Source organism: Schistocerca gregaria, chromosome 3 (genome assembly GCF_023897955.1).
Source record: "Schistocerca gregaria isolate iqSchGreg1 chromosome 3, iqSchGreg1.2, whole genome shotgun sequence".
Lineage (NCBI taxonomy): Eukaryota > Metazoa > Arthropoda > Insecta > Orthoptera > Acrididae > Schistocerca > Schistocerca gregaria.
Window position 1 is genome coordinate 282,986,913 of NC_064922.1, and position 15,823 is coordinate 283,002,735.

General features: G+C 40.0%; 1 protein-coding gene across 1 annotated transcript in view; it reads right to left on the bottom strand.

Moving 5' to 3' along the window:
- Window positions 1-14,949, bottom strand: part of LOC126356134 (nucleolin-like) — a 37,382-nt gene extending 22,433 nt beyond the window's left edge. The window contains exons 1-2 of the mRNA XM_050006844.1: window positions 14,023-14,949; window positions 13,612-13,723 (exon numbers count right to left, since the gene is read on the bottom strand). Of these exons, the coding sequence (XP_049862801.1) occupies window positions 13,612-13,716 (105 nt within the window). The 5' untranslated portion in view covers window positions 13,717-13,723; window positions 14,023-14,949. The remainder of the gene's footprint in view (window positions 1-13,611; window positions 13,724-14,022) is intronic.
- Window positions 14,950-15,823: the final 874 nt, after the last annotated feature.

Genomic DNA, 15,823 nt, shown 5'->3' on the forward strand with positions numbered 1-15,823 from the left:
TACAGTCAGGATGGAGTCGTCGTAGATGGTGCTCAATGTCCAGGAAGGTGGCGTGTTGGATTGAGGAGAACCAGGCGAAGCTGAAGGTGTTGATGTTGTGAAGGAATGAGGATATGGAGTTTTGATCGTTACACCAAATTATAAAGAAAACATCGACGAACCTGAACCAGATGAAGGGTTTGGGAGGCTAGGAAGGTTGGCATGTGGGTCTGATGGGTGTATTCATAGTTTACCTGAGGCATAGCCATGAGCATCTGCATGGCACCCTCCTATGCCAACAATTTTATGAGCAATCTAGAAGAAACCACCCCCCCCCCCCCCGCCAAAAAAAAAAAAACAACCTAAAACTCATTACCTGGTTACAAATGTGCCACCTTCCTGGACGTTGACCATGTCTGATGGCTTCATCTATACTTCTGTCCATATTAAACCAACTAACCACCAACATCATCTTCATTTTGACAGCTGTCAACCCTTCCATACCAAAAAATAGCTCCCATACAAGCTCTTCACTTGTGGATGTCTTTTTTTGCTGTGACATGAATTCCCTCGCCCATTATACTGTGAGCCTACGCGAGCTGTTACAGACAGACACTAGGCACGGACTCTTGTTTCGGTAACTGTTGTTAAACATCGATTAGAATGGACAGGGACTGCGATTGCTGTGTTCGGATGAGGGCCGACTTGGCATCCCTTCGCTCACAGCTGCAATCGGCGCTGACTTCGGTCACGCAGCTTGAGGCTGTTGCCAATGGGCACCACTATGGGGAGCCGGACTCGGGTATCACGGGGATGTCAACCTCGTCCCGTCTGTCCTCAGATCGGTCTGCCGCTGTGGTTGCCCCGGTTGCTGCCCGCAGTGGGGCTGAGCCCTCGCCTGTGGTTGATTGGGAGGTCGTTCCAAGGCGTGTCAGGCAGCGAAAGGCGTCCCCGGAGGCTGATCAGAAAGCCTCCCCGGTGCGTCTGACAAACCGGTTTCAGGCACAGTCTCTGGCTGAGCCAGATGCAGCTGCCTGCCCTGTTTCAGAGGATCATTCTCAGCCTTCAAGGTCTGGGCAATGGCAGAGGGTGGGCTTACTGGTAGTTGGGAGCTCCAATGTTAGGCGCGTAATGGGGCCCCTTAGGGATACGGCGGCTAAGGAGGGGAAGAAATCCAGTGTGGAGTCATTCCTGATGTGGAAAGGGTCCTTCCGGATGCCATGAAGAGCACAGGGTGCAGCCAGCTGCAGGTGGTGGCACATCTTGGCACTAATGACGTGTGTCGCTTTGGATCTGAGGAAATTCTCTCTGGATTCCAGCGGCTATCTGATTTGGTGAAGGCTGCCGGTCTTGCTTACGAGATGAAGGCAGAGCTCACCATCTGCAGCATCGTTGACAGAACCGACTGCGGACCTTTGGTGCAGAGCCGGGTGGAGGGTCTGAATCAGAGGCTCAGACGGTTTTGCGACCGTATTGGCTGCAGATTCCTTGACTTGCGCCATAGGGTGGTGGGGTTCGGGTTCCGCTGAATAGGTCAGGAGTTCACTACACTCAGCTGGCGGCTACACGGGTAGCGGAGGCTGTGTGGCGTGGACTGGGCGGTTATTTAGGTTAGAAGGCCTCGGGAAAGTGCGGGATGGGCTGCAATGTCAAAGGGTGCATGGCAATTACAGGACGTGCTTGGATCAAGGAACAGTCGGAATTATAGTTGTAAATTATTGTAGTTGCGCTGGAAAAGTCCCTGAGCTTCATGCGCTAATAGAAAGCACAGAAGCTGATATCGTTATAGGTACAGAAAGCTGGCTAAAGCCTGAAATAAGTTCTGCAGAAATTTTTACGAAGTCTCAGACGGTGTTCAGGAAAGATAGATTAGGCAGAATTGGTGGTGGAGTGTTTGTGTCTGTCAGTAGTGGTTTATCTTTTAGTGAAGTCTAAGTAGATACTCCGTGCGAATTGGTATGGGTGGAGGTTATACTTAACAGCCGAATTAAGTTAATAATTGGCTCCTTCTACCGACCCCCAGACTCCAATGATACAGTTGCAGAACAGTTCAGAGAAAGTTTGAGTCTCGTAACAAATAAATACCCCACTCATACGGTTATAGTTGGTGGGGACTTCAACCTACCCTCGGTATGTTGGCAAAAATACATGTTCAAAACCGGTGGTAGGCAGAAAACGTCTTCCGAGATTGTCCTAAATGCATTCTCCGAAAATTATTTCGAGCAGTTAGGCCACGAACCCACGCGAATTGTAAATGGTTGCGAAAACACACTTGACCTCTTGGCCACAAACAATCCAGAGCTGATAGAGAGCATCGTGACTGATACAGGGATTAGTGATCACAAGGTCATTGTAGCTAGGCTCAATACCATTTCTTCCAAATCCATCAGAAACAAACGCAAAATAATTTTATTTAAAAAAGCGGATAAAGTGCCACTAGAAGCCTTCCTAAAAGACAATTTCCATTCCTTCCGAACTGACTATGCGAATGTAGACGAGATGTGGCTCAAATTCCAAGATATAGTAGCAACAGCAATTGAGATATTCATACCTCATAAATAGGTAAGAGATGGAACGGATCCCCCGTGGTACACAAAAAAGGTCCGAACGCTGTTGCAGAGGCAACGGAGAAAGCATGCGAAGTTCAGAAGAACGCGAAATCCCGAAGATGGGCTAAAATTTACAGACGCGCGAAATTTGGCACGTACTTCGATGCGAGATGCCTTTAATAGGTTCCACAACGAAACATTGTCTCGAAATTTGGTAGAAAATCCGAAGAAATTCTGGTCGTATGTAAAGTACACAAGCGGCAAGACGCAGTCAATACCTTCACTGCGCAGTGCCGATGGTACTGTTATCGACGACTGCCGCTAAAGCGGAGTTATTGAACGCAGTTTTCCGAAATTCTTTCACCAGGGAAGACGAATAGAATATTCCAGAATCTGAAACACGAACATCTGCTAGGATGAGTTTCTTAGAAGTAGATACCTTAGGGGTTGCGAAGCAACTCAAATCGCTTGATACGGGCAAGTCTTCAGGTCCAGATTGTATACCGATTAGGTTCCTTTCAGATTACGCTGATACTATAGCTCCCTACTTAGCACTCATATACAACCGCTCGCTCACCGATAGATCTTTACCTACAGATTGGAAAATTGCGCAGGTCGCACCAGTGTTCAAGAAGGGTAGTAGGAGTAATCCATTTAACTACAGACCTATATCATTGACGTCGGTCTGCAGTAGGGTTTTGGAGCATATACTGTATTCAAACATTATGAATCACCTCGATGGGAAAGATCTATTGACACGTAATCAGCATGGCTTCAGAAAACATCTCTCTTGTGCAACGCAGCTAGCTCTTTATTCGCACGAAGTAATGGCCGCTATCGACAGAGGATCTCAAGTTGATTCCGTATTTCTAGATTTCCGGAAAGCTTTTGACACCGTTCCGCACAAGCGACTTCTAATCAAGCTGCGGAGCTATGGGGTATCGTCTCAGTCGTGCGACTGGATTCGTGATTCCCTGTCAGAAAGGTCGTAGTCCGTAGTAATAGACGGCAAATCATCGAGTAAAACTGAAGTGATATCAGGTGTTCCCCAGGGAAGCGTCCTGGGACCTCTACTGTTCCTGATCTATATAAATGACCTGGGTGACAATCTGAACAGTTCTCTTAGACTGTTCGCAGATGATGCTGTAATTTACCGTCTAGTAAGGTCATCCGAAGACCAGTATCAGCTGCAAAGCGATTTAGAAAAGATTGCTGTATGGTGTGTCAGGTGGCAGTTGACGCTAAATAACGAAAAGTGTGAGATGATCCACATGAGTTCCAAAAGAAATCCGCTGGAATTCGATTACTTGATAAATAGTACAATTCTCAAGGCTGTCAATTCAACTAAGTACCTGGGTGTTAAAATTACGAACAACTTCAGTTGGAAGGACCACATAGATAATATTGTCGGGAAGGCGAGCCAAAGGTTGCATTTCATTGGCAGGATACTTAGAAGATTCAACAAGTCCACTAAAGAGACAGCTTACACTACACTTGTTTGTCCTCTGTTAGAATATTGCTGCGCGGTGTGGGATCCTTACCAGGTGGGATTGACGGAGGACATCGAAAGGGTGCAAAAAAGGGCAGCTCGTTTTGTATTATCGCGTTATAGGGGAGAGAGTGTGGCAGATATGATACACGAGTTGGGATGGAAGTCATTACAGCATAGACGTTTTTCGTTGCGGCAAGACCTTTTTACGAAATTTCAGTCACCAACTTTCTCTTCCGAATACGAAAATATTTTGTTGAGCCCAACCTACATAGGTAGGAATGATCATCAAAATAAAATAAGAGAAATCAGAGCTCAAACAGAAAGGTATAGGTGTTCGTTTTTCCCGCTCGCTGTTCGGGAGTGGAATAGTAGAGAGATAGTATGATTGTGGTTCGATGAACCCTCTGCCAAGCACTTAAATGTGAATCGCAGAGTAGTCATGTAGATGCAGACTGCAAACCAATTTCACAAACCATATCCTCCCCTCCCCCCCCCCCCCCCATCCCACAAAGAATCGGCTACAAAGCAGCATCCTACCTCATCATCAAATAGATCCTTCCCACCCCTACTTAAGTGACATTACTTACCCATCAAACCTACACAACATCCGGGCCCCATTTTATTTCAATCACACTCTCAACCCACGTGACACGTGGACAGCCAAGTGCAAGACCCGCCCAATCCACCCACCGAGCACTCCCTACTCCACTCCAGTCACAAGCTTATCCTACCACATCAAAGGCAGGGCTACCTCTGAAAGCAGCAATGTCATATACCAATTCTTCTGCAGTCATTGCACAGTTTTTTATATTTGTGTGACAACTAACCAATGGTGTACCAGAGCGAATGGCAACTGCTGAACTGTGGGAAAAAGGGACCATCCAGTTGCACAGCATGCTCAATTGCAATGGCTGTCTTACAACCCAGACCATCTGGATCCTCCCCTCCACTGTCAGCTTTTCTGTACTATGCAGACAGGAGTTACCCTTGTAAAACACACCCTTCAGTCTCTTGACCCTTCTGGCCTCAATCTCAATTAACTCACAATCCTCACACACTTCCCCCTACAGCGTCCCCTTTTTCTGTCCTGTAACCACCTTCCAATCCATATCTCGACATCAAATTCATGTGCCACTCCCCACCACCTCCAGTGCCCATGCATTACATACCTACCCTGCTCACCTGGCACTCCTCCCTTTTGAATTCTTAGCCAGTAAATGTGCTGCCTATCTCCAAGCCACCAACTTTTCACTCTAAACCCCTATTCCTACCTCCATTCTCCCCCCTCCCCTTACTATCACCACCCGACATATCACTTACACCTAGTCTATCTGCTGAAATGCAATCGCAGCACTGTTTCCAGTTCTCTCTCTCTCTCTCTCCCTCGTGTGTGTGTGTGTATTTAGAAAGTTTTATTCCTCTTGTGTGTGCCTGTCTACTCAATGCTTTTGCTATTCTGTGAGTGGTGGTCTTCTCCACCCCTCAATTATTTACTCACAAACTGACATAACTAAGACATTAACCTGTAACTAGGGCAATACACTGTCTTGGAACCCGTAACTCACAGATTACCTTAATTCAATTGAACACTGAATGGAAATGGAAAACTGAAGTAATATTGGTTACTAAATTAACAAAATGTATTTAAATATAGGCCTCCTGACAGGACTCCCCAATTACGCAAATTCATGTAACTTTAACTGAAATTACAACAAAACCAAAATAGTTGCATGTAACAGACTTAAATCCGAGCATCTCAGTGGTGCAAAATATGTGCGGAATTTGGTACAACTGGCATTTTTGGTAAAAGAGGTAAATATGGTGAATATAGTTCAAGAGAATGTCAGAATTCACTCATTTTCTGACAGGGAAACGGAGAAAGCATTGAAGTACTTTTTCCAGTCTTTCTTATAACCTATTCCTTGTTAAAACATGGGAAAATATCTGACAAAATACATATAGGTTGGAGAGATTGTGCTACATGCATTGCTATCTTACCTCTATGCTAGTTCTGTAGGTGTACATAAAGTTGCCCAAACAGCAAAAGTTACTATCACAGCTCCATTTGGTGAGGAACAACAGCTTACCAAACATTTTTCAGGCACTCCTGGTTCCAAAGAAAGTGGTCCTTGTAAAAATGGACCTAGTAAGTAAGCTAGCAAGTTACAGATGAAGCTGAAACTCAGTCTTGTACCTTACATATATTCTGTACCAGTTTCAACAAAACTGAAGACTGTCTAGCTCGATTCCTTGTGTCACTAGAGAGAGAGAGGGAAAAAACCTACAAGAAACTGTTTTCATTAATAGCCATGTTTGTAATGTAAACTGTATACAGTTCATCTTAACTACTGCTAAGTACAGTACAGCCCCAGTTAACTCAGGTCAACTGAAACTTAGGTTACCCAAAATGTCTCCTAAAATCATAAACCTACAAATAAAAATGGTACTACAAGGAAATAATTCAAGAGTGTTCCAGGCTGTAGCTAGAGAGTAGAGGTCAGTGCCAAATCCTGCTTCCCCAGCCACCAACTTTCCAGCCTAAGTATAGCTACACTGCCAACAAGATTGCATTCAAGTGGTTTACTTCCACTGGCTGTGCATTTTTGTGTCACAGCAACTAAGCAGAAGTATGTTGCCTTACTTTCACTGATTAGTCCTTATCAAAGAAGTTGGAAAAGGAACTTTATTGAAAACTACAGCACTGGTTTTTCTATCATTTCAGAACGAGTGAAGTCTATATTTCTAGAGCAAGATGTGAAAACTCTGCAGAAAAACAAAGAAGAAAACATAACTTTCAAAAAGGTGCTATCTTCAGTTCACAGAACAATGAGGAAAAAGACTTGGCTCTCACAGGTCCAAAAACACAAAGAAATGCTTAACAAAATGTTAACAGAGTTGTTAAGTGAAGAACAAAAAAATTCTTTTTTAAAGCTCTGGGTGGGTAGACAGATTTTAAATCAACATGCCAGTCAGCAATATAATGTATGTGGAGAAAAATTATCTGCAAACCCGGATGCAGGTCATGGTTTGAAAATTAAGTCTGGAGATTACAGCCGAGGCTAAACTAAGCACCATATTTATAGTGCTCCTGAAATGGGTGTTAATTTTATGACATTGGCTACTAGATCCTTAGCTTCCTTAAAAGAAATGCCTACCTCCAGACACGAAAGGAAAAAGAACGGAAAACTTCTTTTGGCATCAAATGCTTCTTACACGTACAGGTTTTCTTAGAGCCCACAACGCTTCTTGGGTGTTTTATGAACTCTTTGACAAATGTTTTAGTGATTGCTTGTACCAAGGGTTGCAAAGTTTTTTAGTTAAAAAGGTCTACCTAAGAAAGAACTTACTAATAGTGCAACTATGCATCCTTGTGAGTTTAAAAAGTGTCGCCTACTTGTGCATTTCCTTTTCCCAAATGTTACCAGCGTGATTCAGTCACTGGATCATGGTGCAATGGCGACATTTAAATGGCACAATTGTGGGGAAAAAAACAATAATCTTTCAAGATTGTGGCATGTAAAAGAAAAAAATATGTATTCCCCAGTGAAGGCAATAAATATGAGAGTTTGCCTGTTTGCCCAACCCTGGAATAATGTGAAAGCAGAAAATTATCAAAGTGTTGGAGAAAACTGTATGATGCTGTGGAAGGAGAAAACTCTCAGAACTTGACAAATAGTAAAAAGAATTCCTGGATCCGAAGACTTTGATACATTCAAGGCAGAGGAGTGGATTGCCACACACAATTTGTAAAAAAATCACAAACCAAGAAATTGTAGAAACTGTTTTTCTCTTTCAAACCCTTTAAAACTTTGTTCTGCATTAAAACAAAATACTGTAGTTCTTACTGCGTGTTCACGATTTAACCGAAAGAACTGTTATTCAAACTGTCTTCCCCCTTTAGTTCAGTCAACAAGGATTGTATTGCAGTTATAAAATGGTTTTGATTAAAGAAAGAATACATCAATCCCACAGAAGAGCAACACAAGGTTACTCAATAAAAATAAGTCATTCCATTAGTCTCAAAACATCATCCAACCTGTTACTTGCCCTATTTCATTACATTTTCTGAAAGTTGTTTTGTTCAGATTAAATATATATTATACGCCGATAGTTCACAAATGCCGTGACAGACCATCAGAAACAAATCAAACTGCCCACTTCTTAAAAGCATTTCTAACACTGACTCACAGAACTGTAGCATATTTCACCTCCTCTTGAGTGACGTATTCCCACCCCTGCTTCTATCTTATTCCAATATATCAATAAATCTGTGAAATTTAACATCTTTAAGTTCTGCAAGATTAAATGCATTCCTCTTCAGTTTCAGAAGTTTAAACCTTTCTTTCCCTGTGTTTATGTTGATCCTTGCTATACTTAACAATCACTGTCAGAGTTGAATTTGTCTGAAACAAAGACATCTTTAATAGTATGAGGAGAATTTCACAATATCATGTCTCATCTTTAACAATGAAGTTGGGGGCTTCTCCATGTCTATTTACAGGCAATTCCTACACAGATTCTGAAAACAACAATCTTACTCTGTCTTCACGAGGAGTACTAGTACAGCCTAGTTTCAACAACATACATGAAGTGCCATGTGCAAAGACCTGCCCAGTTCACCTACCCAGCACTTCCTACCTCAGTCACCAATTCATCCTAACCCACCAAGGGCAGGGCCACCTGCGAAAGCAGTTATGTCATATGAACTCTGCTGCAATGACTGTACAGTTTTATGAGAGCATGACAACCAGCCAGCTATCGACAAGAATGAATGGCCACTGCCAGAGTACGCCTACGAACCACGCTGCCCACACAGGGACACAACACACTAGAATTCAATGGCTTCAAAACCTAGGCCATCTGGATCCTTCCCCCCACCACCAGCTTTTCTGAACTATGTAGGTGGAAGTTTCCTTGCAAGACACTTTCACTCCAGCAATCCTCCTGGCTTCCTCCTACCTCCCACCAAACCTAGCTATCCATTCTTCCAAAAGCTAGTAAGTTTTCTGTGCCTTGTAATGGCAACTGTCATTTGGTGAGTGGTTTCCTTTACTTCTAAATTACTTGCTGGGTCATTCCATGCCAAGTGGTCTAGAGGGTCCCATATAACCCTCAAAGATTATGATGAAATTATACATGAACATTAACATATGTTCAAAATAATCATTGGTACAGTTTCACGGTCATTAATTCAGTACTTGTAAGACATATAGTAATTTGTCTGACCCACAGCACAGCGCACCAGCGAGATTTCCACAACTTCGATACATAATATCTCCGACAATGCCATTTTGCACTTTTGAGCAAAATGATAAAGATATACTGAGCAATTTTCAAGTGGATAATTGAAAGTAGAGGTGGCCAAAAAGTTTTAAAAATGAGAAGTTAGCTTTTTATTATACCTCTGGAAGTAACTGTGGGATAAACCTGAAACTTTGCACATAACAACATACCAAAACAAGGACTTCAAATATAAAACTTAAATCCCCTATTGCTTTCTATTAGTTAACAAATTGAAGGCACAGCTGATTTTTGCAAAAACGCCCAAAAATGGCACCTTTTGGCTCACTTTTACAAAGAAATCTGTGGCAAACTCAAGCTATTTTCACTAGAAAGGTCATGTTCTAAACCACCTAAAAACTGGATATGGTTTGGCAATGCCTGCATATAAGCTTTTAAAAAACAATGAGGCACTGAAAATGGGCCCATATTCCGATGGCATTCAAATTAAATCTCACATTTTATTAGGTTACACAAGCGTTTAGTACTCTAGGGAAGCAATATCAAAAGTTGATTAAGAAGTGAGATAAAGTCCAAATATCTTTAAAAACTTCAAATAGAATTTCTTTTGTCACAACTCAATGTGACATATTTCAGTCTGTTTTTCTACTGTAATTACAAAATCAAACTGGTTATAAACTTCCCAATGTAACTGTGCATTACCAAAGACAGTAAAATTGTTGCATAAGAGATGAAGCACACACTATGTAAACAGCCAGGTTTTAAGCCATTATCACGTGTAATTTTTAGTGAAGTTGACAATGCCTGACATTTTATAAAAAGGGATTGATGTTACAGAGACTTATTAATATGTCTTTATTCTGTAATGCTATACATATGCTATTTTATAGAGTACTTTGTATCCGCATACTTTGCAGTTTATGAGGAACACTAGAGTACTTATGAAAAATTGTATAAAAGTAAACAGTTATTGATGTTGCTGAGCAAGTCATATAATAATTTTTCAATGAACACACTGCCACTTGACTGTATTATTGTTTATTTAATTACAGCCTTTAAGCCCAGTTTATGCCATTAACATATTGTGCTGGACATAAGCTCAAAATTGGCCATAAATTAAGAAAAATATTCGCTCCCCACGAAACGCCAGATGTAAAATCATGAAATTGTAAAAAGATCAGTAAATAATAGTGAGAACACTTATTTAATAAAAACAGGTTTACTTTCGTATATAAAATATAAACACATGTCCCCGAGTCACTATCATTATGACTCACGGACATGTGTTCACCTTTTACGTACCAAAGTAAACCTGTTTTTAGAGTTGCTATGATCCACGATGGCTTCTAATGAACATGCAGAGTTCGCAGATGACTTTTTGTAGAAGTACACCAAAAATAGCCATTTTTGAAAAAAACCTTTGCCCTGAATTTGCTAAGTTTTGATAAGCAGTATAAAAATGAAATTTCATATTTTAAGGCCCTGTTTTGCTAAGTCATTACGTGCAAAATTTCACGTTTATCTTGCAATTACTTCCAGAGTTAGAATAAGCTAAAGTTCACATTATTTTCAAGAAAATTTTTTTGGCAGACTTTGATTCAAATTATCAATAAGAAAATCGCTTACGGAATCTTCGGAAGTATGGAAACGTACGATCCCACCTGTCTGCTTTGACCCATAACGTCACAAATATGGCGCAAACGACCATAAACCACGATTCCAATATGGCACATATAAAGTAGTTATGTACACATTATGAGGACGAAAATACATCGGAAAACAAACACACACATTTTCCACAAAAAGCCTAATGATACTAACGGGACAAGCATGAGAAATGGGGTGTTTTTCGGTGGGGGAGGGGGAGGGGCAACTAAATATAAACAAATTCAGACACCCACCCACATACAAAACCACACAAAAAGACGAAAAAAAAATCAACATCACAGAACTCCCCAAATACTTCCTTTGGCCTATGTAGCTCAACAGCAGCTCCCGATACCATAAATTAGGATCAAACACTTCCCTTGGCCTATACAGTGCAAAAACATCTCCCGATACCAACACACACAGCCACACATTGGGATCGAACACTTCCCTTGACCTGCGCACTGTTAATTTTATCCGTCATATCCATTCCTCAACAAAAATAACAACCGATTAATTTTACTAAAATTACCACACGACGTACAGCGAACAACACTAAATTAACCTTCACATAAAATCATTAACTCACTGAAACGAATTTCACTACAAACACAGCCGACACTAACAATCCTGGATAATGAGCAAAAGCAAACTGAGCCCATTACACCACAAAAACGAAAACCCTGAACATACCACCAGAGAGGAGAACAAACCACAAGATGACGACATCTAGAAACACGCCACACTCACAAATCAAACTCCGCACCGTCATGACGTTACACACAACACCCTTACGTCACGGGTCAAAGCCGACGTGTGGGATCGGACGCTTCTGTCGACCCGAATGTTTTTCACTGTTTCATTCAAAAGGCACAACATTAGCCTACTTTGTTTCTTTCAGGAAAATATTTCCAAAGACATGTCTCAAATTCTGGTGCACTGTTGATAGTTGCATTATGGGATCAAACAAATGACTACCTCCGTAAGCATTGAATTAGTAATCATGACACTTTACTAATGTTTATTAGGAACTTGTGCATATATTCATACAAAATTTCTTCAAAATCTGTGATGGTCATGCATTAACTTTTTTCACAATTAGACCACTTGGCATCGGACAGCCACATTTTAAAGCTTATTAACAGACCAGTTTGTAAATTTCTGATATTCAGATTTGAAAGCATGTAAAATTACAGTCACATTATCAATCTATATTTAATTAATTTCTGGGTATATTTTGTTATATTAGCTTCCAACTGGTGACAAAATCTAACTGATCCGCTCGTGAAAATGTATTTCCCCAATACTAGCATGTTCTGGAAAACTTACTTCATTCCTTGGAGTTTGTTTTCTCCAAATGTTACCAAGAAACAAACATCTATATATACCTGACCAGTACAAGTTAAGACTGCTGGCACAGTTAAAACAAATGTGTCCTACCTTTAAACCTTGTTAATACAGAGGGAAAAATCTGCAGCATAGATCGAGGTCTCAGTTAGGCAGCTGAAATTTTTTACGTGAAACAGTATTTATGCAACTGATCTATAGCATAGCCCGAAGTCTGCATCCCTTCCATATTTACTAACGATAAATATCTAAAATTGCATAACAGGTAAGTTTAATTACATAGTAGATAAATCATCAAATAGTATTTTGGTGCAAATTACGTAACCTCGCGCCCGCACAAACACATACAAAATACATAAACTACGCAAGATAAGATACATGGGGATGGATAGTTCTCCTCAATGCGTAAGTTACAGCTGGTCAATAAATAATCTGTTGATATCTAATGGCGTTCACAAACTTAATTAGAATTGGGTGTGGAGTTCACAGATTTACATCATGTTGGTCCACCTATCCAAGCATCTAGTAATATCAACCACAGCCTCACAGTACATTTATTCACTTATGAATATGTTACCAACAATCCATCCAAGTTTGAGATTAACATATTCACAAGTATAACACCAGAAGGAAAAAAATATCTTCAGCAAAGAGAGGTGTCAAATATCCAACTATAAAACTCTTGGCAATCTACCCAGAGGAATAAAAATGTGACATAGCTGAAGTGTTTTCAAATTAGATTACAGGGTTTGCCCCATAGCTAATATTGCACAGGAATTCTTGAGCAGAGATGTTTAGCCATAGCAAGTGCAAATAGCAAGCATGCAGCCAAATAGAAGTTCATTATTTTTTCAGTTGCATACATTTGTTCTGTTGACATGTTCCCTCATCATAAAGCTTACTGAGAATTTTAACTATGAAACAAGTAAATAACATTTGCAAATTACAAGTACCATAGATAATAACTTGGGGTCTCAATTTCATCTGACATTATGGTGTAGGTGTTGATGCTAAGACAAGTCTGTCATTTAGCACCTAAACTCGTGTTGAAACATTTCTATGGAATTCAGCGATTAGTTACATTTATTTGTTATACTAAGATAATCACAAAATACTTCGCAGGTCTTGAAAATGACTCCATATTCGATGACAGTGATGTACAAAAGACAAAAGTGTCAATTCATTCAGACACAAAACGTACACAAGAATAAACTATCTGATAATGGACGAAAGTCGAAAAGAAAACATTATCTCAAAACCACAAAGTTTCGAAATATACTGAATACACGTTCTGCACTTTAATTGTGTGAACTTTTTACGTACTATGACTTTACAATAAACGCCGGCATTACGTACCTCACTTGCTGCCGGAGTCCAGTCGTCATCAGATTCTTCTAATTCTTCAGGTTCGTCAACAGAAAACTCATTTTCCGAATCGTCTTCCGCGTACTTTTTCTTCATTCTTACTCTATGGAAGAAAATAATTGTCTTCTAACATGTAATCACACGAATATTTACAAAAGGTTTAACTACCAAACTTGAGGTCACTACGTAAAATAATTGTACGCTAAATCTGACAAACAATTAACATTTAACACTATGATTTTACTGGCATACAATACCAGTATGTCATTTCTGTACGTAAACAAGGAAAAGGGCGCGTAGATAATTCCTTCGTTTGAATCCCCATTGCTTGTTCGGATACGTTACTCAATGAATGGTTTAAAACGCATAAAATAAACGCTTGGTACTTTTGTAACTACTTACGCTCCACTGCACCACACGCACGTAGAACAAATAAACTAATGCCGAATACACAATTTCTTAAAGTCCCACACACATTACCAAGAAGAAGGACGCTCTCACAAATTTCTCCTTGTGTATCATGCAAAGCGCTTCGAAACGACAAACAAAGACTAATATCGACAATCGATACATTAAAGACAACTAAGGGACACGATGACAAAATATTTCCTAGGCAGTTGGCGAGATATATCAAAAAATGCTGTACTGCGAATCTATTCAAGTTAAAATTACAAAGATAGATAATCGAATAGTGAATAAAAAAATAGTCTGAAGTGTTGTTAGAATATACTATACTATACTAAATATTGCGTAAGTAGTATCACTTGCATATCTTCACAATGATAGATCATCAAAACGCATTATATCCATATGGATCATACTTTAAAGCGATTAAAATCTTCCTGGAAAAACAGCTATTAACTAATGATAACCAAAGAACATTAAGTGTAGTTGAAAAAAAAACGGTGAAATGTTTATTCATATGACAACGCAAAGAAATTGGACGAAACCAGACGTATTACGAGCCAAGGAATTATACAAAATCAAAACTTCATTCAGACGAATTTAAACTTCCCTACATACGTAAACCGATCCGACATCTTATTGTTGACGCTGAACCTACAAGTAAATCTGTTACGTACTCCAGAATAGTCGAAATATATCATTGTAAATCAGATAGTGAAACAATAGTAAAAAACACACAATGCGCCAGTTAGGTTGTTGCCAAATCTGGAGTAGGTCTGCAGGAAACTCGGAAGGACTTTAAAAACAACTGAGTTTCATAAAAACAATCCTGTGTGATAACAGATGGCGAAAATGTCTATTAAAACGAACACAAAATAGCTGCTATAATCTTATTGTTGCAATAGTGGAAAAAGTTGTAGACATACCACACACTCGTGACCTAGGTGAATCATCTTTGGTGAACAAAGAGACCCAAAAAGGCAACAGTACCCACAGAAAAAAATCTGTCAGTCCACTACAAATGCTTTTTTTCCTAACATACATGATCTGGAAGGAAAACACATGGGTTTTTTTGCATAAAAGGGACAAATTACTAATAAGTCAAAGGATTAAAGTGTGTCCGAACAGTGGTTTTGAGGAAATGAGAGCTATGACACAAGTGTACTGACATAAGGAAAGAAGACATGCACAAAATAATGCACAAGCAAGGTCATCGTAGTCCAGAAAAGGATCAAGCGCACAGTCCGATTTCACTCGTCGGCTTTGACCAGTGACATCTTGTCTGACATCATAAGTGTTAAGATGCGAAGAACTCAAGTGGTCTGTTATTAAAAGTTATCTGCGACTGCCTTACTGGTGTAAATATGCTGTCTACTCCAAGCAGATCGTGATTTACTAGGATGGGGTTAGGCAAGAACTTGACATTACAGCTTAAATTGTGGCTAGAAAAACAAATAGCGTTCAGATTTAGCATTTGGGTTCTCACACATATTTGACTTTCTTCCCATACACGGCACAATTTCTGAGGGTAATGACAAGCAGAAATCTAAGAGCATGGCTTAAATTGTTGCGAATGAAACGATTAGTGGTTATATTTATAACCTTGTTTGTCACATATATTTGGTTGTTTTTCCAACGTTTTTTGAGGGTGAGATTGGACAGAAATTTAAATTGTTGCGAACGAAACGAATAGTGTTAATATTTATAATCTTGGTTCTTACAAAATTTTCGCTATTTTATTCGAATGTGACGTCATGAAGGTGTAGCGTATTTGAAATAGACTGTTTTTATACGGGAG